At 39.0% G+C, this 25,134-nt stretch overlaps 1 protein-coding gene and 1 non-coding gene across 2 annotated transcripts in view; one reads left to right on the top strand and one right to left on the bottom strand.

The window, feature by feature from the left end:
• Positions 1-5,288, top strand: part of LOC108409895 (cytochrome P450 2C9-like) — a 47,484-nt gene extending 42,196 nt beyond the window's left edge. The window contains exon 9 of the mRNA XM_017680687.3: positions 4,733-5,288. Within this exon, the coding sequence (XP_017536176.3) occupies positions 4,733-4,917 (185 nt within the window). The 3' untranslated portion in view covers positions 4,918-5,288. The remainder of the gene's footprint in view (positions 1-4,732) is intronic.
• On the bottom strand, positions 3,872-4,061 carry LOC118971920 (U2 spliceosomal RNA). The gene has a single exon (XR_005060669.1). It is a non-coding gene; the product is annotated as a U2 spliceosomal RNA (small nuclear RNA).
• Positions 5,289-25,134: the final 19,846 nt, after the last annotated feature.

Raw genomic sequence — 25,134 nt, 5'->3', positions numbered from 1 at the left:
TGATGAGAGTGGTATGTTAATGTCTCCTAAAATGAATGTGTTGCAGTCTTTTCCCTCTTTAATTCTGTTAGTATTTATTTTACATATTTAGATGCTTCTATATTGGGTGCATATTTATAATGGTTATATCCTCTTGTTGGACTGACCCCTTTATCACTATGTACTGTCCTTCTTTGTCTCTTATTACACTCTTCGTTTTGAAATCTATTTTGTCTGATATAAGTACTGCCACTCCTGCTTTTCTCTATTATTTGCATGAAATATCTTTTTCCATCCCTTCACTTTTAGTCTGTTGTAACTCCAGGGGAAAAAATCCTGTGGCAAAACACCTCACTGCAATCAATCAAAGGGAGAAATAAAGTTAAGAAATCCATTTATTTCTTACAAGCAGTCATCTCATCTCTGTCTTGACAAGGCTGCAGCAGAAGAGAGCTCCACCCAACCTCTACAGTCCAGATAAACCCTTGCACACCCTTGTAATTACCTATTGATATATAGACGGACAAATTCTCTCCACCCCTTAGAAACAGCTATTGATATGCAAATGACCTAAAGCCAGGCGAGAGATTCTGGGAATATTACAATTTTACCCACATCTGTGTAGGTCTTTGGGTTTGAAATGAGTCTCTTATAGGCAGCATATAGATGGGTCTTGTTTTTTCATCAATTCTGCCATTTTATGTCTTTTGATTGGTGCATTCAGTCCATTTACATTTAAGGTGAGTATTGATAGATATGTACTTATTGCCATTTTATTAATTGTCTTATGGTTGTTTTATATCTCCTCTCTGCTCCTTTTTTCCTCTTACAGTCTTCTCTTGTTATTTTATGGATTTCTTTAGTGTTGTGATTAGATTTTCTTACTTTCCTTCCTTCTTTTGTGTGTGTGTATCTATTGCAGGGTTTAGTTTTGTGGTTACCAAAGCTTCAAGGACAACTTCCTTACTTTATAACAGTCTATCTTAAATTGCTGATTACTCTATTTCAAACACAATTTGTGGTATTTTTTTCTTCTTTCTCCTCCACACTTTATGTATTAGGTGTCATATTCCATACTTTTTGTGTATGCCTTGACTGATTTTGTGAGTAGTTGATTTAATTTTGTACTTGCTTGGTAATTAATTGGTCTACTACCTTTACTGTGGGTTTATTTTCACCAGTGAAAGCTATTTGGCCTCAGGAACATTTTCATCTACAGCAGTCCCTTTAACATATCCTATAGGGCTGGCTTAGTGGTGGTGAATTCCTTCAACTTTTGTTTAAAAATTGTTATTCCCTGTTTCAGATTTAAATGATAATCTTGTCAGGTAGAGTATTCTTGGTTGGAGGTCCTTCTGTTTCATTATATTAAATATATCATGTCACTCCCTCTGGCCTGTAAAGTTTCTGCTGTGAAATCTGCTGATAGTCTGATGGAGTTTCCTTTATAAGTAATCTTTTCTCTTTCTCTGACTGTTTTCAGTAGTCTGTCCTTGTCCTTGATCTTTGCCATTTTAATTATTATATGTCTTGGTGTTGTCTTCCTAGGGTTCCTTTTGTTATGGGCACTCTGCACTTCTATGACCTGAGTGTCTATTTCCTTCCTCAACTCGGGGAAGTTTTCAACAATTATTTCCTCAAAGAGACTTTCTATCCCTTTGTCTCCCTCTGCCCCTTCTAGTCCACCTGTTACACTAATATTGTTCCATTTAGATTGGTCACACAGCTCTCTTATTATTCTTTCATTCCTAGAGATCCTTTTTTCTGGTTTTTTTTCCTTCATTGTTTTCTTGTTCCCTAATTTTCATATCATTTACAACTTTTTCAACCCATGAAAGTCTGCTATTAAATCCATCCACTGTATGTTTCATTTCAGATACTGTATTCTTCAGTTCTGGTGACTCTTTTGCAGATCTTCTATTTGTTGATGTCCTCCCTGAGCTCCTGAATATTTTTCTGTAGATACATGAGCATGTTTACGACTTTTACTTTGAAGTCCTATCAAGAATATTGGTGATTTCAGTTTCATTCAGCCCTCTTTCTGGTGTTTCATCTTGTAGTTTTGTTTGGAACATATTCCTCTGCCTCCTCATTTTTGTTTCTGGGTTTCTTCCTATGGAGTAATAGCTTTATGAAGGAGGTGCCCTCTAGTGCCCAGAAGACACTTTACTTTCCAGTGTGGGAGCCCCAGCTGTTGGCATGCAGTGGGCGGGGTCACCTTTCTGTCTGGCTTGTAGTGGTCTGATTCCAGGTTGGCAGTTTGTTTTGGCTGCACCTTTGTGGTCTGCACTCTCTGCTGGAGTTGCTGTGGGCAGAGCCACCCTCTGCCTGGCCTGCAGCAGTGGCAGGGGCTGCAGGGTTAATGGGGTGGGGCTGGCTGGTGTGTGTGTCTGCCCAGGCACAGGATCCGGTATCCCTGGGGAGGAAGGAGCTCCCAGGGGCTGGCTCTCACAGGCACTTCCCCAGCTGGACCAAAAATTAGGCAAGAAAGCTGCAAGGGTTTCCCTCTGCCTGCCCAGCAGCAATGTCAAACACTACTGCCAGGCCAAGTGGACTGTCAGTGGATTACATGCACAGGGAGAAGCCTCGGTGCTGTGCCACTGGAATTGCTATGGGCAGAGCTGCCCTATACTTGGCCTGCAGCAGTGGTGGAGCCTGCATGTGGGCAGGCCCAAAGAAAAGAGCTCCCCAGGCGGGCTCCCGCAGGCACTTCCCAGGGTGGGCAAAACAGGGCCATCAAAACTAGGAGGGTCTCCCTCTGCTTATCCTGCAGCAAAGTCTGACACCACTGCTGGAGCCAAGTGGGCCCTCAACTGGTCATGTGTGCAGGGAGGAGCCTCAGGGCTGCATTGCCAGCAAGGGAGATGGAGTGTCTGGGGTAGAGCACTGTCTAACCCTCACCCCTCTGGCACCCCTCTTGCTGTTCAGAAGTCTTTCAAACTGCTTGCTTTGCTTTTATCTCAGGGGGGGGGCACAGTAGAGCATGCTTATTCTTCATAAGAGGCTGTAATCTCAGCCTCCCCTAGTCTTTGTTGTCCAGCCCCACTAATCACCAGTGCACCATGTAATGTGGGCTTCTGCTCCCAGAGCAGATCTCCAGGGCCAGGTGTTCAGCAATCCTGGGCTCCTACCTGCTTGCCACTCTGCTCCTCTTCCTCCCACCTGTGGGCTGTAGTGGGGGGAAAGCTTAGATCCCACTGGATCTCGGCTTTGCTACTTGGTTTCTGTGAGGTCTTCTTTTCTCTCCCAGATGTAGGTAGGCAGTTCTGCAGTCTTTGGGTTGTTTTTCAGGTTAGGTTGTATTTGCTGTATTTTTGTGTTTTATGTGTTTTTGGAAGAAGGTTTCTGTCTTGCTGTCCTATTCTGCCATCTTTTTTCCCAGGCTCCCCCTAACAATTTGTTTTTGTGTTGATGCTTATTGATTCTTTCTTTCACTTTTAATTGAATTGTGTGGCTTTCTTTAGATTCATATTATTTGGAACTCTCCAGGTTTCCTGGACCTGGATGTCTGATTCCTTTCCTAGGTTAGGGAAGTTTTCAACCATTATTTCTTCAAATAAAGTTTCTGCCCTCCTCTCTCTCCTCCTTCTGTACTTCTATAAGGGGAATGTTATTCTGCTTGATATTGTTTCAGAGGTCCCTTAAGTTATTTTAACTTTTTACTAATATAATTTTCTGCTCTGTCTGGATAAGTTCCATTGCTTGAACTTCCAGCTCACTGATTCATTTTCTACTGCATCCAGTCTGCTATTGACCCCTCTAGTGTATTTTTAAATTCAGTTATTATATTCTTTGGTGCTGACTTCTGTTTGGCACTTTATTTTCTGTCTCAATTCATTATAAGTTTGGTGAGTATATTTTTTACTATGACTTTGAATTCTCCCTTTCCCCCTAGTAGTGCACCATACCTGGAGATACTGCAGTACCAGGTCAGTGTGTGGAGTGATGGAGCAAGCTCCTATTCCATCTCCCTGCTCCAAAAATCCATTTAATACATTGTCCTCACATAGATGATGTATCAGATATGAAACTGGTAGGAATAGGTCCTATACTTGATGTTAGCCAAAAGGCTGAAAAATGATACTTTTAATTCTTTATCAAGTAGATTACTTATCTCTGTATCATTAAGATAGTTCCCTGAAGTTTTGTCTTGTTATTCCATTTGGAACATACTTCTCTGTTTCCTCATTTTGCTTGATATTCTGTGTGTGTTTCTACATATTAGGCCAAATAGCTACCTCTCTGTCTTGAAGGATTGACCTTGTGTAGATTATGAGCCTTCTTGTTCAACCTTGCCCCAGCTATTGGTTGTCTCTTAAACCTTTGTGATTGTCTGCCTGATTTTTTTCTTACTATGTCCCCATTGTTGAGAGTATGCCAAAACCCATCTTGATATGATCCTTTTATCCTTTTTATGGAGAGCAGTTCATCTAATTTTCAGAGCTTTTTCAGAGTGAAATGATCCATTATAGCTTTAGATTTGGTGTGTCTGGGAGGAAGTGAGTTCAGATCTTTCTACACAGCCATTTTGGACTCACTATTCAAAAGAGCAGTTATAGTGTGAGAATCCTTAGTGCTTGGTGTAATGCTGATACTCAATACATATCTTCTGGAAGGATACCTGTTAAGATGAGATGTTAGGTGGATAGCGTGCATGTTACTAAATAACTGCTGCATATTTATTTTTGACAGCCAGAAACACAGTGTTCCAGGAGTACCTATTCTGTTTTGTTCTGTTTTTTTTTTTTTTCAGGAAAACGGTCATGTGTAGGAGAGGGCTTGGCCCACATGGAGCTGTTTTTATTCCTCACTACCATTTTACAAAACTTTACCTTAAAACCTGTAGTTGACCCAAAGGACCTTGACACCACCCCAGTTCGCAGTGGGTTTGCTTCCATGCCACCTTCTTACCAGATCTGCTTCATTCCTTTGGAGTAAAGGCAGACCACTGACTTCTACCATGGTATTGTCTGCAATTCCCTCTCCTCTGGGGCCTCATTCACCTTGTTTCATCTTCATTTCTATGCATTTTATGACCTTTCCTCCCCTCATTACTACATTCTCTCAAGATCCAAAAACATCCAACCTCCATTAAAGGAGAATTTCATGAGTTACACTACACAAATGCATCTGCTGTTCTCCATACTCTGTAACATTTGTATTGGTCATCATATATGCTGATACTTACCTATTGTTGGGTAAGTACTATGTAGCCAGTATGAAATAGAGCCAGATGATTAATATATGCCAATGTAAAGCCATTTCTCCTTTGCATGTTCCAAATAAAAATCATAATTTGATGAGCCAGTTATGAGGCTTTCCTTCCTTTGTGCAAAATGCAGGTAAGAAGTGAAAGAATATTCCAGAGGTCATGCTGGTCCTCATAAAGATAAGCACAGAGAAAGAGGCAATGAGAACAGAATAGCATTCTTGGCTGTGTGTCCCCTAGCATTACTGAGTTTTAAATTTGAATGTGGGAAAAATTGTGTTCAGGAACAGCTTCATCCTATAGGGAAATACTGCGATCAGTGATAGTGAAAAATTAAGTCCAAAGTGAGCTGCAGAAATCATTAAAGAAAAGCCAATGAAACCACAGTTGGCTGTTTGAGAGGTTCAAAAGAATTGATAAACCCATAGCTAAATAGCCCCCCAAAATAGAGAAGACACAAATTACCAAAGTCAGAAGTAAAAGAAAGGCCATTACTTTGATGCCAGACATTAAAAGGATAATAAAGGAATATTGCAAATGATTCTATGCCCACAGACTTGATACCTTAAATGAAACGGGTCAATTCTTTAAGTATACAATCACTGGAACTCACGCAAAAATGACTAGCATCAGAAACATAGAAGAAATTACAGAAGAATTCATAATAGAAAGCCTTGGACACTCCTTCCCCCAGTGGAAACACTGATTCACAGCAACACATGAATAAATTACCTTTGTAAAAAATACAGAAACCAGTTGACAGACTTCTGTACTCTGAATGAATGTGAATCCAGCCATATCCACATCAAAGCCAGTAAGAAAATGTAGACACACTATTGTCATAACTTCCAACCCTGGCAAAGTGTCATATAATTGGGCAAGAACCCCCCACCAGTACCCACCTTCTCCCTGAGGAGTAAAGGAGTTAGACTGCACATCTGGCATTCCAAACTTTCACAACATTTGGGAGAGTTGTATGAGGAACTGGCTTTTGTCTTGCTAGTCTTGGAGTTCTAATGGTACTCAGCACACTCTAGACCAGGCTGCTAGAACAAAAAAGCATGCTGAACTAGCATGCAAGTTTGAGATATTGACAGAATTTATATCCCTGCTAACTGGTGAGGTTTTTCTCCTGTACAAGACTAGCTAATGAAGACTGGTAAAGGTGGCTATTTTAGCTAATATGCAGACAGCAACACAGAGTAAAGGAAAATGAAGAAACAGGGAATATATAATTTACCTGAAAGATAATTCAAAGTAACATTCATACAAATGATCACTGAAGTCAGGAGAAGAATAAATAAAGTAGGGATTTCAACAATTAGACAATTTTAAGTACTAAACAAAAATCACAGAGCTGAAGAATGCAATTAGTGAACTGAAATAGCCAATTAGAGGGTTCAACAGCAGGCTAGACCAAGCAGAAAGGAACAGCAAACTCAAAGATAGGTCATTGGAAATTATTCAGTCAGAGGAGCAAAAAGAAAAGAAAGTATGAGGGACTTATGGAACACCAGGAAGTAGACCAATATATGCATTACAGGGGCCCAAGAAAGGAGAAGAGAGAGAGAAAGGACTAGAATGTTTATTCTAAGTAACAATGGCAGAAAACCCCCAAACTGGGGGAGGAAGTAGACATGCAGATCCAGGAAGTTTAAAGAACCTCAAATAAGGGGCAAAAATCAAAGTAATCTACTTGAAGACAAACTATAGTCAAATTGTCAAAAGACCATGACTGGAAAGCCTGAGATAAAATCTCACCACAAACCCCATGGCTGTTGTGGTGGCCCACAATTGGGAGGGAACTCAAAACCTAGAACATCTCTCTGAGAATGAAGGATTTGAACCCCACATCCGACATAACTAATTTTAAGACCTACACCTGAGATGAGACCTTAAACATCCAACCTCCATTATCTTTGAAAACCAATGGGGCTTGCATCCATAAGACCCACAAGCTGTCATGAACTTCTTAAAGGGCTTGCTTGAATTTGTTAGGGTCCAGGCTTCCGAGGCTTCCCCAGAGAACAAACTACACAGGCATAGAGATGTAAATTCAAGCAAAGTCTTTATTCAGCTAGCTAGCTGAGGTCCAAGTCAGCCCGATGCAGCGGGTCTCAACAAGGACCCCGAGCACTCAAAGCCAAGGGTTTATATAGCATTTTCAAAACACTTAACTCATAGTAATTTTCCACAGCTGCACATTATTCTTGCACGACATACATCCTGGGGTTAGGCAGGAGCAAGATAAGACCACTCCTCAATTGTCAGGGAGGTTCTGCACGATAAGCTTGGTATGTAGGATTAGCTGACCAAGGTTAGCTGACTAAAGGCCACAGCTGCCCACTATCTGGTGTTCATGATTAGCTTGTTTTTCAAGGCCTTACCCAGTTCCAGTTTTTCTTTCTAAGTCACATACTCAGAAAATGGCTTCTAGGCCTTTAAGATGGCTATGCTTATGCTAACCTATTTCTATTCTTACAGAATTCACCTGGTTACTCTCCAGGTCACAAAAGAAGTAGCCAACTGAAATGTGCTCAGTCTTTCTTTTCCCAGGCAGCTGCATCTGGGAAGGTCTCTCCCTGTGCACCAGGTGAAACCACAACCTAGATGGGGGAGCGTTATTGACTCTAAACAAGAAAGCTCAAGCAGGTCGGATGTAAGTAAGGAAGGAATTCATTAAAGGAAGAGTAGAAATGAACGGCAGCAGCCTTGCAGGAAGCTGAGAAGAGGAAAGTGCAGATAGGGCAGATTCCCTTGCCAACTCCTAAAGCCAGAGTCATCTAGCGTCCCGTGTCCACTTGGATCTGCACAATGTGGGGATCAGCCCCTACCACCCCAAGATTTGGAGCCACAGAGCACAGGATGAATTTAGATTATGTTCTGAGAACTTCCCAAAGAAAGATTTTCCAGCAGGCTCTTGCAGCTGCAGTTCCATCCAGGTCACCCAGGCAATGGGAACTCACAGGCCCAAATCAGAGCTCTCAGCAGCCCCTCCCTACTTGTCAGGAGTAAAGTGGAGACTAAGTGGAAACTTAGAAATAAAATGAAATAGCAAAGGAACAAAGACACCACTGGAAGAGCACTGAGACAAAACAGAACTAAGTTGATGTCTTGCCAATGGGTTTCAGCCCCGGGCAAGTTCGCTATGGATTCAGTGTGACCAAAGAAATTGACAGCAAAACGTTCTTTGGGGTGAAAAGGTTTATTACCCACCTTGTTCTCCAGCTGTAGGTCGAGCACTAGTGTCTCTGCCTCCGCCCAGAGCACTGGGCCGAGCTATGTATATAGTGTGATAATAGCTTATTGCCTAAAGGTGTGGAAGCGCAGCTCAGCAACAGGCCAGTTACATCATCAGGTGGTTTAAGTTCAGTGAGGATCATGGCCATAGGAACCCCAACCTCCCCACAGTTGAGCAGTGAGAAAGCTTTATTTAAAAGGTACACGCTTGATAAAGTGTGGGCGTCCTCAGAAAGGAGATGTGCTGAAAGGCTGGGGGTTCTGTCTTTCAAGGATTTTTCCAAGGGCCAGTGGGTATAGACTTGTAAAGTGGTCTCAAAATGCTTATCTCTGGTGAGAGACATTATGTCTCTTCTCCTCTATTATCTGTCCTCCAAGCAATTCTGCAAAACTAACAACACAAGAAATTGGTTGGTTCCTCTCCAGAATAGCGGCTTCCCTCTGGGAACATACCAATCAAGACCACCTGCCCTGCCCCCAAAGTGGGTTGAGTTATTGTCTGTTCACTAAATAATATGTTAGGAATCTTCCTAACTTTCTGGTTTTTAAAATGGAATCTTAGCTTTAAGATGGAATCCTTCCTGTTCTTATAATACTGTTTATATCTCAGCATTTTTCATCATAGGCAGAAAAAGTTAACCATGGTGCTTGTCCTACACCCCTGCCCTACATCATTTCTGTAAAGAGGCTTATTTGCTTACCTTAAAGCTTTGTCCTGAGAGGGAGGCATCTAGAAAACCCACATGCAGGAACCTACTGAGATATTCTCCAAAGACCATGGAGGCCAGCAGCTTGGCCACCACCCTTCCCTCCACCTCACTGCAGGTGCTGGTACCCCTGGCCTGTACACGTCTACTGTCCCTGTTGCCACTGATGCCCAGGGGATGTCCCTTGATTGCCTGATGGCCAATGGGGCTTAAGTTCATGGCTGCTAAAGAACAGTAAGAAGTGGAGAAACCTTTCTTAACCAGCTATCCCCCTAGGGCATAGCAGAGAGGCAGCAGACTCCATAAAAGAGTCTGTTAGCTTATCTTTAAAGCTGCCTAAAGGCCAGACTTCTAATTAAACACACATCCACAGGCCAACTGCATTTCTTTACACACTACAGGTTGAATGCATTGACTTTACCTGGGAAGTGAGTAGGAGCCAATGTTATGCTCTCCCTCTGTACTGCTCCGGGTTACTTGTACAAATGGAGCTTGTGCTCATGTCCAGCACTCTGGTTTTGTGAATGCTGGCCAAGGGTTACATCCCTTGAGAGCCAGGCTCTGCTGGTAACTGGGGCTGTGTTCACAGGTTCACCAGGATGATACCAAAGAAACAGTTCTTAACTTGCTATGCCCTCAGAGCTCAGTGCAGAGGGAGCAGACAAGATGACAATCTCCCCAGTCTTCCCCTGAAAGAGGAGTATGTACACACTTAAAAACCTGATGCATGAGTATCCAGCTTCCACTCAGCCTGAATCTGGGTGCTAAATCAGATTATCCCATTTGGGACAATGATAGGTCTTAACACACCATCAATTACTGGAAGCCACTAAACAAAGACTGCTTGGACAATCACAAAGGTTTCAGTTTGAGCAAAACCTAGGGCAGGGCTGAACAAAAAATTTCATCCTACATGAAGGCATTCCTTCAAGACTGGGAGAGGAAGCTGTTTCATCTAATATGTAAAAATCAACATAGAGTCTCAAGGAAAATGAAGAAACAGGAATATATTAAACAAAAGAACAAGATAAAAAACTCAGGAAAAGACCTTACCGAAACAAAGATAAGTTCTTTATCCATTAAAGAGTTCACAGTAATGGTCATAAAGATGCTCAGGAGAACAACAAATGAACAAACTAAGAATTTCAACAGAGATAGAAAATGTAAATGCCAAGTAGGAGTCACAGAGCTGAAGAATACAATAACTAAGCTTAAAAATACAGTGGAAGGGCTTAACACCAAAGTATATGAAGCACAGAAGTATCAGTGAACTTGAAGATAGCACAGTGGAACTCATCATCAGAGAAGAAAAAAAAAGAATGAAAAACATTTAAGATAACATTAAGGACTTAAAGGACATCATCAAGCTGACCAATATTGATATTATAAGTATCACAGAAGAAAAGACAAAAAGAGGGACAGAAAACTTATTTGAAGAAACAATGGCTGAACACCTTTCTATCCTAGGGAAGGAATCAGATATTCACATCCAGGAATCCCAAAGAATTCCAAATAAGACAAATCTAAAAAGAACCATACCAAGACACATTTTAATGAAAATGTCAGAGGGAATCTTAAAAGCAACAAGAGAAAAGCAACTACTTACGAACAATAGAAACCCCATAAGGCTATCAGCATATTTTTTCAGCAGAAATTTTTCAGACCAGAAGGGCATTGTCATGATAAATTCAAAGTGCTGAAAGCAAAAAGCCTACAGTTAAGTTCATTCAGAACTGAAAGAGCGATAGTTTCTCAAATACAAAAGTTAAAGTGAGTTCAGCAGCACTAAACTGGCCTTATAAGAAAAATTAAAGGACTTCAAGCAGAGAAGGTCATAACTAGAACTAAGAAATTATGGAAGGTAAAATTTCATTGGAAAAAGCAAAAATATAGTAAAGGTTGTAAAGCAGCCACTTAAAAGCTAGTACGAAGTATTAAAAGATAGAAGTAGTAGAATCAATTATATCTAAAAAATTAGTTAGGCAAATCACAAAGTAAAAAGATGTGAAATATGACATATACATGAAATATGGATGAAGGGTAGTAAAAATGAAGTGCTGTTAGAATGCACTCAAACTTAAGTGACCATCAACTTAATATAGACTTCTACATACTTCAAATACTAAGGATTTTTTACTAACATCACAGTAACCAAAAAGAAAAGTGGGCAGTTTTTAAAAGTCTTAAAGGGTCAAAGGCTCAACAGCTGAACAAAATCATCCCAGCACATTCAGCCCAGCAGGCTGGTAATCTTGAGAAACTTTGGGCCCTCTAACCTCCTGGGGGGTAAAGCAGTGCTGAAGCCCCTCACGGTGAACCATTGGTTCCCCCTGGCCAGCGATACAAGCAAACTGGCTGACCCACCACAGCTGCGGAGCAGCTAGAAAGTGGCCTTACCCACAGCAACCACACAGAGTCTCCTCTCAGAGCGCAGCTAAATGGCTTAGGCAGTGGAAGCCATAGCAAGGTCTGGAAGGCACGAAAGGGCACCATTCTCACAAAAAAACACACCAGCATGGCTGCAAGTCCCCTCAGTGCTCTAGGCTAGCCTGAGGGAGGCCCCGCCTACAGCAGCTCAGGAGATTGTCCCAGAGTCAGCTCCTGGGGTGCGGGTAACCGGCACAGGCAGTGGAAGGGAAAGGTGACCAGCTAACAGGAAGGGACTTTGATCTTCCAGCTGACACAAATGCAACCTGCCTGTGACCACTGCTATCGCCATGAAAAGGCAGAAGAATGTGGTCCAGTCAAAAATCCCCCAGACAACCCCAGAGAGAGGGTCTGGTGAGATACATATCCAATCTTCCTGAAAAAGAATTCAAAATAAGAGTCATAACCATGCTGATGGAACTGCAGAGAAATATGCAAGAGCTAGAGGATGAAGTCAGGAGGGAGTTAACAGAAATGAAACAATTGATAGAAGGCTTAAGAGCAGACTGGATGAGGTGCAAGAGACTGTTAATGAAATAGAAATCAGAGAACAGGAATACAGAGAAGCTGAGGCAGAGAGAGATAAAATGATCTCTAGGAATGAAAGAATATTAAGAGACATGTGTGACCAATACAAGCAAAACAATATTCACATTATAAGGGTACCAGAAGAAGAAGAAGAGAGAAAAATGGGTACAGAGTGTCTTTGAAGAAATCATTTCTGAAAACTTCCCAAGTTGGGGAAGGAAATAGTCTCTCAGACCATGGAAGCCCACAGATCTCCCAACACAAGGGACCCAAGGAGGTCAACAGCAAGACATATAATAATTAAAATGACAAAGATCAAAGACAAGGACAGAGTATTAAAGGCAGCCAGAGAGAGAAAAAAGATCACCTACAAAGGAAAACCCATCAGGCTATCATCTGACTTCTCAATAGAAACCTTACAGTCCAGAAGAGAATGGCATGATATATTTAAGGCAATGAAACAGAAGGGCCTTGAACCAAGAGTACTGTATCCAGCACGATTATCATTTAAATATGAAGGAGGGATTAAACAATTCCCAGACAAGCAAAAGTTGAGGGAATTTGCCTCCCACAAACCACCTCTACAGGCTGTTTTAAAGGGACTGCTCTAGATGGAAGCACTCCTAAGTATACATAGATGTTACCAGAGAAAATAAAATCACAGCAAAGAAAGCAGACCAACCAAATACTAACTAAAAGCAAAAAATTAAATCAACTATCCACAAAACCAGTCAAAGGAAACAAAAGAGTACAGAATAAAACTCCTAACATATAAAGAATGGAGGAAGAAGAATAAGAAGGGAGAGAAATAAAGAATCATTATACTGTGTTTATAATAGTAATAAGAGAGTTAAGTTAGATGGTTAGATATTAAAGAAGTTACCCTTGAACCTTTGGTAACTATGAATCCAAAGCCTGCAATGGCAACAAGTACATATCTATCGATAATCACCCTAAATGTAAATGGACTGAATGCACCAATCAAGAGACACAGAGTGATAGAATGGATAAAAAAGCAAGATCCATCTATATGCTGCTTTCAAGAGACTTACCTCAAACCCAAAGATATGCACAGACTAAAAGTGAAGGGTTGGAAAAAGATATTTTATGCAAACAATGGGAAGAAAAAAGCAGGTGTTGCAGTACTAACATCAGACAAAATAGACTTCAAAACAAAGAAAGTTGTGGGGGCCCAGCCTACGGCCGAGGCTGAGCCCCACTCTAGCTGGACAACGCCCTAAAGATGGCGCCTGCTTCCTGCTCACCACCCTTTCCCCTCTTCCCTATTGGGGATTGGCCCAGCAGACTTCCGTACCCGTGCACAGATCATGCTGTCCGCTTAGAGTGGCGCATGACACCTATCCGCTTAAAGGTCACGCACAATACTGTCCCGGATTGGTTGGGTGACTGAATATAAGGGAGGCCGCCGGGAGGGAGAAGAGCTGCCCGACAACTGCTGTAACCACCGTGAGAGATTAGACAATAAAGCCTAGAGAAGAATCAAGACCTTGGGCGTGTTGCTTCGGTCCCTGAAGGGTCGTGACAAAAGTAACAAGAGATAAAGGACATTACATAATGATAAAGGGGGAAGTCCAAAAAGAGGATATAACCATTATAAATATATATGCACCCAACACAGGAGCACCAACATATGTGAAACAAATACTAACAGAATTAAAGGAGGAAATAGAATGTAATGCATTCATTTTGGGAGAGTTCAACACACTACTCACTCCAAAGTACAGATCCACCAGACAGAAAATAAGTAAGGACAAGAGGCACTGAACAACACTCTAGAACAGATGGACCTAATAGACATCTACAGAACTCTCCACACAAAATAAGCAGGATACACATTCTTCTCAAGTGCACATGGAAAATTTTCCAGAATAGACCACATACTAGGCCACAAAAAGAACCTAAGTAAATTCAAAGAGATTGAAATTCTACCAAACAACCTCTCACATTACAAAGGTATAAAAATAGAAATAAGTTGTACAAAGAAAACAAAAAGGCTCACAAACACATGGAGGCTTAACAACATGCTCCTCGATAATCAGTGGATCAATGACCAAAATAAAAGAGAGATTGAGCAATATATGCAGACAAATGACAACAACAGCACAGAGCCCCAACTTCTGTGGGACGCAGTGAAGGCAATTCTAAGAGGAAAGTATACAGCAATCCAGGCCTATTTAAAGAAGGAAGAACAATCCCAAATGAATAGTCTAATGTCACAATAATTGAAACTGGAAAAAGAAGAACAAATGAGGCCCAAAGTCAGCAGAAGGAGGACCATAATAAAGATCAGAGAAGAAATAAATAAAATTGAGAAGAATAAAACAATAGAAAAAAAATCAATGAAATCAAGAGTTGGTTCTTTGAGAAACTGAACAAAATAGATAAGCCTCTAGCCAGACTTATAAAGAGAAAAAGAGATTCTACACACATAAACATAATCATAAATGAGAAAGGAAAAATCATGATGGACCCCACAGAAATACAAAGAATTATTAGAGAATACTATGAAAATCTATATGCTAACAAGCTGGAAAACCTAGAAGAAATGGACAACTTCCTAGAAAAATACAACCTTCCAAGACTGACCAAGGAAGAAACAGAAAAACTAAACAGACCAATCACCAGCAATGAAATTGAATCAGAAATCAAAAAACTACCCAAGAATAAAACCCCCAGGCCAGATGGATACACCACTTAACTTTACCAGACATATAGAGAAGACATAATACCCATTCTCCTTAAAGTTTTGCAAAAAGTAGGAGGGAATACTTCCAAATTCATTCTATGAAGCCAGTATCATTCTAATGCCAATACCAGGAAAAGACCCCACCAAAAAATTACAGACCACTATCCTTGATGAACGTAGATGCAAAAATACTCAACAAAATATTAGCAAACCGAATTCAAAAGTACATCAAGAGGATCATACACCATGACCAAGTGGGATTCATCTCAGGGATGCAAGGATGGTACAACATTAAAAAGCCCATCAATATCATCCACCACATCAACAAAAAGGACAAAAACTACATGATCATCTCCATAGATGCTGTAAAAGCATTTGACAAAATTCAACATCCATTCATGATAAAAACTCTCAACAAAATGGGTATAGAGGGCAAGTACCTCAACATAATAAAGGCCATATATGACAAATCCACAGCCAACATCATACTTAACAGTGAGAAGCTGAAACCTTTTCCTCTGAGATCGGGAAAAAGACAGGGATGCGCACTCTCCCCACTGTCATTCCACATAGTACTATTGTTAGTATTTGCAGATGACATGATATTGTACATAAAAAACCCTAAAGACTCCACTCCAAAACTACTAGAACTAATATCTGAATTCACCAAAATAACAAAATTAATACACAGAAATCTGTTGCTTTCTTATACACTAATGATGAGCTAGCAGAAAGAGAAATCAGGAAAACAATTCCATTCACAACTGCATCAAAAAGAATAAAATACCTAGGAATAAACATAACTAAAGAAGTGAAATACCTATATCCTGAAAACTATAAGACACTCTTAAGAGAAATTAAAGAGGACACTAACAAATGGAAATTCATCCCGTGCTCTTGGCTAGGAAGAATTAATATTGTCAAAATGGCCATCCTGCCTATAGCAATTTACAGATTCAATGCAATCCCTATCAAAATACAGACAGCATTCTTCAATGAACTGGAACAAATAGTTAAAAAATTCATATAGAACCACCAAAGACCCCAAATACCCAAAGCAATCCTGAGAAGGAAGAATAAAGCAGGGGGGATTATGCCTCCTAACTTCAAGTTCTACTACAAAGCCACAGTAATCAAAACAATTTGGTACTGGCACATGAACAGACCCACAGACAAGTGGAACAGAACAGAGAGTCCAGATATGAACCCAAACATATACGGTCAATTAATACACCATAAAGGAGCCATGGAAATACAATGGGGAAATGACAGCCTCTTCAACAGTTGGTATTGGCAAAACAGGACAGCTACATACAAGAAAATGAAACTGGATCACAGTCTAAACCCATACACAAAAGTAAACTCAAAATGGATCAAAGACCTGAATGTAAGTCATGAAACCATAAAACTCTTAGAAAAAAACATAGGCAAAAATCTCTTGGATATAAACATGAGCAACTTCTTCATGAACATATCTCCCCGGGCAAGGGAAACAACAGCAAAGATGAACAAGTGGGACTATACCAAGCTGAAAAGCTTCTGTACAGCAAATGATATCATCAATAGAACAAAAAGGCATCCTACAGTATGGGAGAACATATTCATAAATGACATATCCAAAAAGGCCTGACATCCAAAATATATAAAGAGCTCACACACCTCAACAAACAAAAAGCAAATAATCCAATTAAAAATTGGGCAGAGGAGCTGAACATACAGTTCTCCAAAGAAGAAAATCAGATGGCCAACAGACACATGAAAAGATGCTCCACATCGCTAGGCATCAGAGAAATGCAAATTAAAACCACAATGAGATATCACCTCACACCAGTAAGGATTGCCACCATCCAAAAGACAAACAACAACAAATGTTGGCCAAGTTGTGGAGAAAGGGGAACCCTCCTACACTGCTGGTGGGAATCTAAAATAGTTCAGCTGTTGTGGAAAGCTGTATGGAGGTTCCTCAAAAATCTCAAATAGAAATACCATTTAACCCATGAATTCCACTCCTAGGAATTTATCCTAAGAATGCAGCAGCCCAGTTTGAGAAAGACAGATGCACCCCTATGTTAATCACAGCACTATTCACAATAGCCAAGAAATGGAAGCAACCTAAGTGCCCATCAGTAGATGAATGGATAAAGAAGATGTGGTACATCTTCTTTGTGGTACACAATGGAATATTATTCAGCCATAAGAAGAAAACAAATCCTACCATTTGCAACAACATGGATGGAGCTAGAGGGTATTATGCTCAGTGAAATAAGCCAGGCAAAGAAAGACAAGTACCACATGATTTCAGTCATATGTGGAGTATAAGAACAAAGAAAAAACTGAAGGAACAAAATAGCAGCAGAATCACAGAACCCAAGAATGGACTAACAGTTACCAAAGGGAAAGGGACTGGGGAGGATGGGTGGCAAGGGAGGGATAAGGGGGTGCAGTAAAAAAGAAAGGGGGCATTATGATTAGCATGTATAATGTGGGGGGGGCAGGGGAAGGGCTGTGCAACACAGAGAAGACAAGTAGTGATTCTACAGCATCTTACTATGCTGATGGATAGTGACTGTAATGGGGTTTGTTGGGGGGACTTGGTGATGGGGGAGTCTAGTAAACATAATGTTCATCATGTACTTGTAGATTAATGATACCAAAAAAACAACAAAACACAATGAGATATCACCTCACACCAGTAAGGATCACCACCATCCAAAAGACAAACAATAACAGATATTGGAGAGGATGTGGAGAAAGGGGAACCCTCCTACACTGCTGGTGAGAATGTAAACTATTTCAACCATTGTGGAGAGCAGTATGAAGGTTCCTCAAAAAGCTCAAAATAGAAATACCATTTGACCCAGGAATTCCACTCCTAGGAATTTACCCTAAGAATGCAGGAGCCCAGTTTGAAAAAGACATATGCACCCCTGTGTTTATTACAGCACTATTCACAATAGCCAAGAAATGGAAGCAACCTAAGTGACCATCAGTAGATGAATGGATAAAGAAGATGTGGTACATATACACAATGGAATATTATTCAGCCATAAGAAGAAAACAAATCCTACCATTTGCAACAACATGGATGGAGCTAGAGGGTATTATGCTCGGTGAAATAAGCCAGGTGGAGTAGAACAAGTATCAGATGATTTTACTCATATGTGGAGTATAAGAACAAAGAAAAAAACTGAAGGAACAAAACAACAGCAGACTCACAGAACCCAAGAATGGACTAACAGTTACCAAAGGGAATGGGACTGGGGAGGATGTGCGGAAAGGGAGGGACAAAGGGGGAAAGGGTGCATTACAGTTAGCAGACATAATGTAGGGGGTGGGGGGCACAGAGAAGGCTGTGCAACACAGAGAAGAGAAGTAGTGATTCTATAACATCTTACTATGCTGATGGACAGTGACAGTAACGGGGTATGTGGTGGGGACTTGATGATGGGGGGAGTCTAGTAACCATAATGTCACTCATGTAATTGTAGAATAATGATACCAAATTAAAAAATAAAAAATGAAAGAAACAAAGAACATTATGCAATGATTAAAAACTCAACTAGAAGTTGTAACAGTTGTAAATATCTGTGCATCCAACATAAGAACACCTAAATACATAAAACAAATATTAATAGACATGAAGTGAGAAAAGGACAGTAGTACAATAATAGTACGGGGCTTTACCATCCCATTTACATCAGTGGATAGGACGTCCATATAGAAAATCAATAAGGAAACAGTGGTTTTAAACAGCACATAGACCAAACAGATATAACAGATATATATAGAACATTCCACCAAAAAACAGCAGAATACTCATTATTCTGTAGTCCATGTGGAACATTCTACAGGATATGTCACATGTTAGGCTGCAAAACAAGTCTCAATGAACTTAATAAGACTGAAATCATACCAAGCATCTTTTCTGACTACAACATTATGAACCTGGAAATAAATTACAAAAAAAAAAAAAAAAACTGGAAAAAACACAAACACATGGATGCTAACCAGCATGCTACTTAACAACCAAAAGTCAATGAAGAAATCAAAGAGGAGATAATATATACTTGGAGAATAAAAATAGAAACAAAATAATTCAAAATCTTTGGGGTGTAAAAACAGTTCTAAGAGGGAAGTTGATAGCATTATAGGCCTTGTATCTCATGCATTTCTCATATCTTAAGATATAAGAAAAATATCAATTAAACCATCTAACCCTATACAGAAAGGACCTAGATAAATAACAAGCAAAGCCCAAAGTTAGTAGAAGGAAGGGAATGTTAAAGATCAGAACAGGAATAAATGAAATAGAGACTAAGAAAAAATACAAAAATCAATGAAACTAAGAGCTGGTTCTTTGAAAAGATAAAATTGGCAACCCTTAGCCAGACCCATTAAGAAAAAAAGAGGACTCAAATAAACAAAAATCAGAAATGAAAGAAGTTACAACTGACACCATAGAAATACAATTGTAACAGATAATCATGAAACATTTAGATGGACAACCTAGAAGAAATGCTTAAACTCTTATAAATATGCAATCTCCCAAATGTACCTGGAAAAAGTAGAAAATCTGAACTGACTGATTACTAGCAACAAAATTGAATTGATAATCAACAGACTCCCAACAAGTCCATGGTCAGCTGGCTTCACAGGTGAACTCTATCAGACATTCAAGAAGAATTAATATCTATCCTTCTCAAATCATTCTCTAAAATTGAAGAGGGTGGCAAGCTTCCAAATTTATTCTATGTGGCCAGCATCACCTTGATACCAAACCAGAGAATGACACCAAAAAAGAAAATTACAGACTAATATCCTTAATGAACATAGATGCAAAAATCTTCAAAAAAATATTAACAAACTGGATTAATGAATACATTAAAAGGATCATTTGCCACAAGCAAGTGGGATTTATTCTAGGGAAGCAAGGATGGTTAAATATCCACAAATGTAATGTCATACACCACATTAACAAAACAAAGGATAAAACCACATGTTCATTTCAATGGATGTTAAAAAAAGCATTTGACAACATTCAGCATCTATTCATGATAAAAATTCTCAACAAAGTGGGTATAGAAGGAATATATACCAACATAATAAAGGCCATCTATGACATACCCACAGCTAACATCCTATCAATAGTGAAAAGCTGGAAACTTCTCTAAAATCAGGAACAAGAGAAGGATGCCTGCTCTCACCACTTTTATTCAACATAGTACTGGAAGTCCTAGCCATAGCAATCACAGAAGAAAAAGAAATAAGATGCATCCAAATTGGTAAGGAAGAAGTAAAATTGTCACTATTTGCTAATGACATGACACTACATATAGAAAACCTTAAAGACTCCACCAAAAAATTATTAGAGTTAATAAATGAAGTCAGTGCAGTCACAGAATAAAAAAAATTAATATAAAACAGAGGTACAGCTTGGAGAACATAGCCAATGATTTTGTAACATTTTCCTATGTTGACAGCAGCCACACCAGTGGAGGTGAGGATTTAATAATATGGGTAAATGTTGAACCACTATGTTGTATATTTGAAATCACATTACGATTGTATATCAATGATACTTCAATAAAAAAATCAATACACAGAAATCTGTTGTTTCTATATACAATAACAAACTAACAGAAAGAATACAAGAATACAATCCCATCAATCCCATTTACAACATCTAACCACGGAGGTGAAAGACCTGTACTCTGAAAATTATTATATATTGGTGAAAGAAATTGAAAATGACAAAAATAAATGGAAAGTTATTCCATGCTCATGGATAAGAATTAATATTGTGGAAAAAGCCATACTGCCCAAAGCAATCTACAGATTCAATGTAATCCCTATCAAAATACCATTGCCAATTCAAAGCTAGATAAGTAATCCTAAAATTTGTATGGAACCACAAAAGACAAGGCAATCTTGAGAAAGAAGAACAAAGCTGGGATATTATGCTCCCTGATTTCAAACTCTACTATAAAGTTACAGTAATCAAATGGTATGGTACTGGCACAAGAACAGATACATACACGAATGGAACAGAATAGAGGTCCAGAAATCAACCCATACCTACATGGTCAATTAATCTTTGACAAAGGAAACAATAGGGGAAAGACAGTGTCTTTAATAAATGGTGCTGGGAAAACTGGACAGCTACAAGCAAAAGAATGAAATTGGATCAATGTCTTATACCATACACAAAAGTAAACTCAACAAGGATTAGAGACCTAAATATAAGACCCCAAACCATAAAACTCCTGAAAGAAAACATAGGCAGCAAACTACTGAACATCATCATTAGGAATTATTTTTCTGGGTATGTCTCCCCAGACAAGAGAACAAAAGCAAAAATATTCAAGTGAGACTACATCAAATTAATCTCCTGCACTGCAAAGGAAACCATCAGCAAAACAAAAAGGCAACCTAGTATATGGTAGATTATATTTCCAAATGATATATCCAATAAGAGCCTAATACCCAAAATATATAAAAAACTCACACAACTCAACACCAAACCCACAAATAATCTGTTAAATGGGCAACAACCTGAATAGTTTTCCAGAAAAGACATACAGACGGCCTACAAGACAAATGAGAAGATGCTTAACATAACTAATCATCAGGGAAGTGCAAATAAAACAAAAAAGGAGATATTATCTTTAAACCAGTCAGAGAGGCTAGTCTCAGAAAGACAAGAAATAACAAGAGGTGGCGAGTGTGTGGAGAAAAGGATACCCTTGTGCACTACTGGTGGGACTGTAAGTTGGTGCAGCCACAATGGACAGCAGTATGGGTGTTTCTCAAAAACTGAAAACAAATACAATACAACCCAGTAATTCCACTTATGGGAACTTACCTAAAGAAAATAAAAACACAAATTTGAAAAGATATATGCACCTCCTCTGCTTATCACATTATTTACAATAACCAAGATATATGGAAGCCACCTAAATGTCCACTAATGGCTGAATGGATAAAGAAGAGGTGTTTCTTCTCTGGATACATATGGACACATATATACAAAGGAATATTACTCTGACATAAAAAGGAATAAATCGTTCTATTTGTGACAACATGGATGGATATAGAGGGTATTTTTCTAAGTGAAGTTACGTCAGAGAAAAACAACCATCATATGATTTCACCTATATATGGAATCTAAAAAACAAACCAAATTAACAAAGAAAACAGAAATAGACTCAAACACAAAAAATAGTCTGGTGGTTCCCACAGCGGAGGTCGGTGGGTTGATGGTGAAATAGATGAGAAGGAAAGAACATTAGTGAGAATATCTGATATCTTGATGTGGGTGAAGGTACACAAGTGCATACACATGTCAAAATTCATTGGACTATCACTAAGGTTTGTGCATTTTACGGACCTCGGTATTAAAAAATAATTTAAAAATAAATAAGTACCCTCCTACACTATGGATGGGAATGTAAATTGGTGCAACCATTGTGGAAAGCAATATGGAGGTTCCTCAAAACACTAAAAATAGAAATACCACTTGACCCAGTAATTCCACTCTTAGGAATTACCTGAAGAAAACAAAATTCCTAATTTGAAAAGACATATGCACCCCTATGTTTACTGCAGCACTATTTGCAATAGCCAAGATATGCAAGCAACCTAAATGTCCATCAGCAGATGAATGGATAAAGAAGATGTGGTACATATACACAATGGAATATTATTCATCTATAAAAAGAAGGGAAATCCATTTGCAACAACATGGATGGATCTAGAAGGTATTATGCTCAGTGAAATAAGCCAAGCAGAGAAAGACAAATACCAAATGATTTCACTTATTTGTGGAATATAAAAACAAAGCAAAACAGAAGGAACAAAATAGCAGTAGACCAATAGACACAGAAAAGGAACTAGTGGTTACCAAGGGTAGGGGGAAGAGGATAAAGGGGCACAATAATTTGCAATCTCAATATTAAGTTGGTCACGGGGATGGCAGTACAGCATGGAGAATACAATTAATGTTTCTGTAACATCTTACTAAGTTGATAGTAACTGCACTAGCAGGGTGAAGATTTAATAATATGGGTAACTGTTGAATCACTGTGTTGTATATTCGAAACCAACATAAGGTTGTATATCAATGATACTTTAATAAATAAATAAGTAAAAATTGTCCAACATTTTGGATTCTCAGACTAATGAAAATTATGACTTTTTATCGTATTGCAGTATATATTCTGTGGCTTGTATATAAGAAGTAGTTAATCTGTAATGCCTCAGTAAACACTATCATCCTTTAAAAAATAGACTTTTGAGATGTTTCAATGTACTAAAACTAATGTAACTCACAGCTGCTTAAACATAAAATAACTAATATAACTCATACATCTTGAAGGATCAAACATGTATCTCACAAGTAGTATGTGCTGGTTGACATATTTTTCACCATTAAACCTCCTTCAAAACACTGGAAGGCAGGTATTATTATTTTTTATTTTTCAAATGAGAAAGGAGACTCTGGGAGAAGGGTTAACCTGTCCAGGGTCACAGAGCTGGTTGTTGCCAACCACAGACCCCAGTGCAGACCCAGCGGTAACCACAATAAGTGGCTCCAGTCCCACTCACCTAAGATGACAGATGCAATCCCATCAGCCTGGGGAACCAAACAGAAGATCTTCAACTACTGGAACCACTCTGTAAAAACTAGAATAGGTTTTTACAAAAATGAAACAGAAATAGACTCACAGACAAGAGAGCAGACTGATGGCTGCCATAGGGCTGTGGGGTAGGAGAATAGATGAAGCAGGTGAAGCGGGGAAAAGATGTGAGAAAGTTTGATGTCTTGATCTGGATGATAGTTACATGAACATATACGCATGTCAAAATTCATCAAGTTGCACACTAAGAATTGTGCACTTTATTGTATGTACCTCAATGTAAAAAAGTTTTAAAATAATCTAAATATTCTTGAATAGGGAAATAATTTAAAAATTACTATAGCCATGCAGGAGGCTATTATGAGATACATTAATTTATACTGCTTGTGTAAATATCACCACCAAATCATAACTATATGTACAATTATTTCTGCATGAGTGTGTTCAAATATAAGCATACATACATATTACCTTCCTCTCTTCTCTGCCTTAATGTGTGTGTGTGTGTGTGTGTGTGTGTGTGTGTGTGTGTGTGTGTTTAACCTCTAAGGGACAAGAGGGAGAATACCCTTGGACAGGCCAGCAAATTCAAGTTTTATCTCATGTTACTCCCTATGGCTAGAATGATCTTACCCTGTTTTCTCCCTGCATATATGCATGTATGTATAATGTATACATATATGTATATACATACATATATACACCTATACATAAACATACACAGCACATGCACAATTATTTTTTAATAAACACTGGAAAAAGCATGAAGCATACCTGCTGAACTGTCAAGAGATCACTCCCATGGAGAACACGCCAGGAGTAGGACTGAGTGAATTTCATGTTTTATTTTATTTTTTTAAATTTTAACTCATGGGATAGGTCCATTTTTAATTTTTAATAAAACAAAATATGACATAAGGTACTTCCCATTCAGTATACAGTGCAGATGAGATGTAGCTTAAGATTTCAGGATATAATTTTATCAGAGACAAAACAGTGAGCTTTATTTTATGCAGGAAAACTTGAAATTAATTTTAAAGGATGGAGAGAATTAGAATAGCGAGGTGCTCAGCAACATTCTTCTTGCTGTTGAGTGAAGGTGATAGTGGCTAACACAAGACAGGCTTTTTCATATGAGCCTTAGGAGTCTCACACTGCAATCTGGCCACCTGCCCTTTCTTAAGACAGGAAAGAAACACAACTCACACAGGGTGTTACAGAGCCCATCCCACTGGCAGCTGGGGTGGTGTCAACATCCCTCAGGTCAAGGTAAAATGCTGTAAAATGTGGGTCAGTAGTAAAAGCAGCTCCACAAGAGCCAGGCCTTCTCCTACACAAGTTCTTTTTCCTAAAATGACAAATAAATATATTTTTTAAATCTATATCTGAGTTAGAACACAGGAAGGCTTAAATATGGCATGAATATGTAAGTAAATACAGCTTAAAAAGACTAATTAACCTATGGCTTCTCCTGTCTACACTGAAACCAGGTTTTCTTCATTTCCTCAGCACATATTTATGTGCATACTGTATAAAAAATCTTTTCTGGGAAAGGAGCCAAGATGGCAGCATGAGTAGAGTAGTGGAAATCTCCTCCAAAAACCATATATATTTTTGAAAATTCAACAAATACAACTCTCCCTAAAAGAGAGATCAGAATACACAGGACAACAGCCAGACTACATCCACACCTGCGAGAAC

The sequence above is a fragment of the Manis javanica genome, chromosome 7 (assembly GCF_040802235.1).
Source record: "Manis javanica isolate MJ-LG chromosome 7, MJ_LKY, whole genome shotgun sequence".
In the NCBI taxonomy this organism is placed as follows: Eukaryota; Metazoa; Chordata; class Mammalia; order Pholidota; family Manidae; genus Manis; species Manis javanica.
Note: the sequence above shows the minus strand (reverse complement) of the source record. Positions and strands in the feature narration are given on the sequence as shown.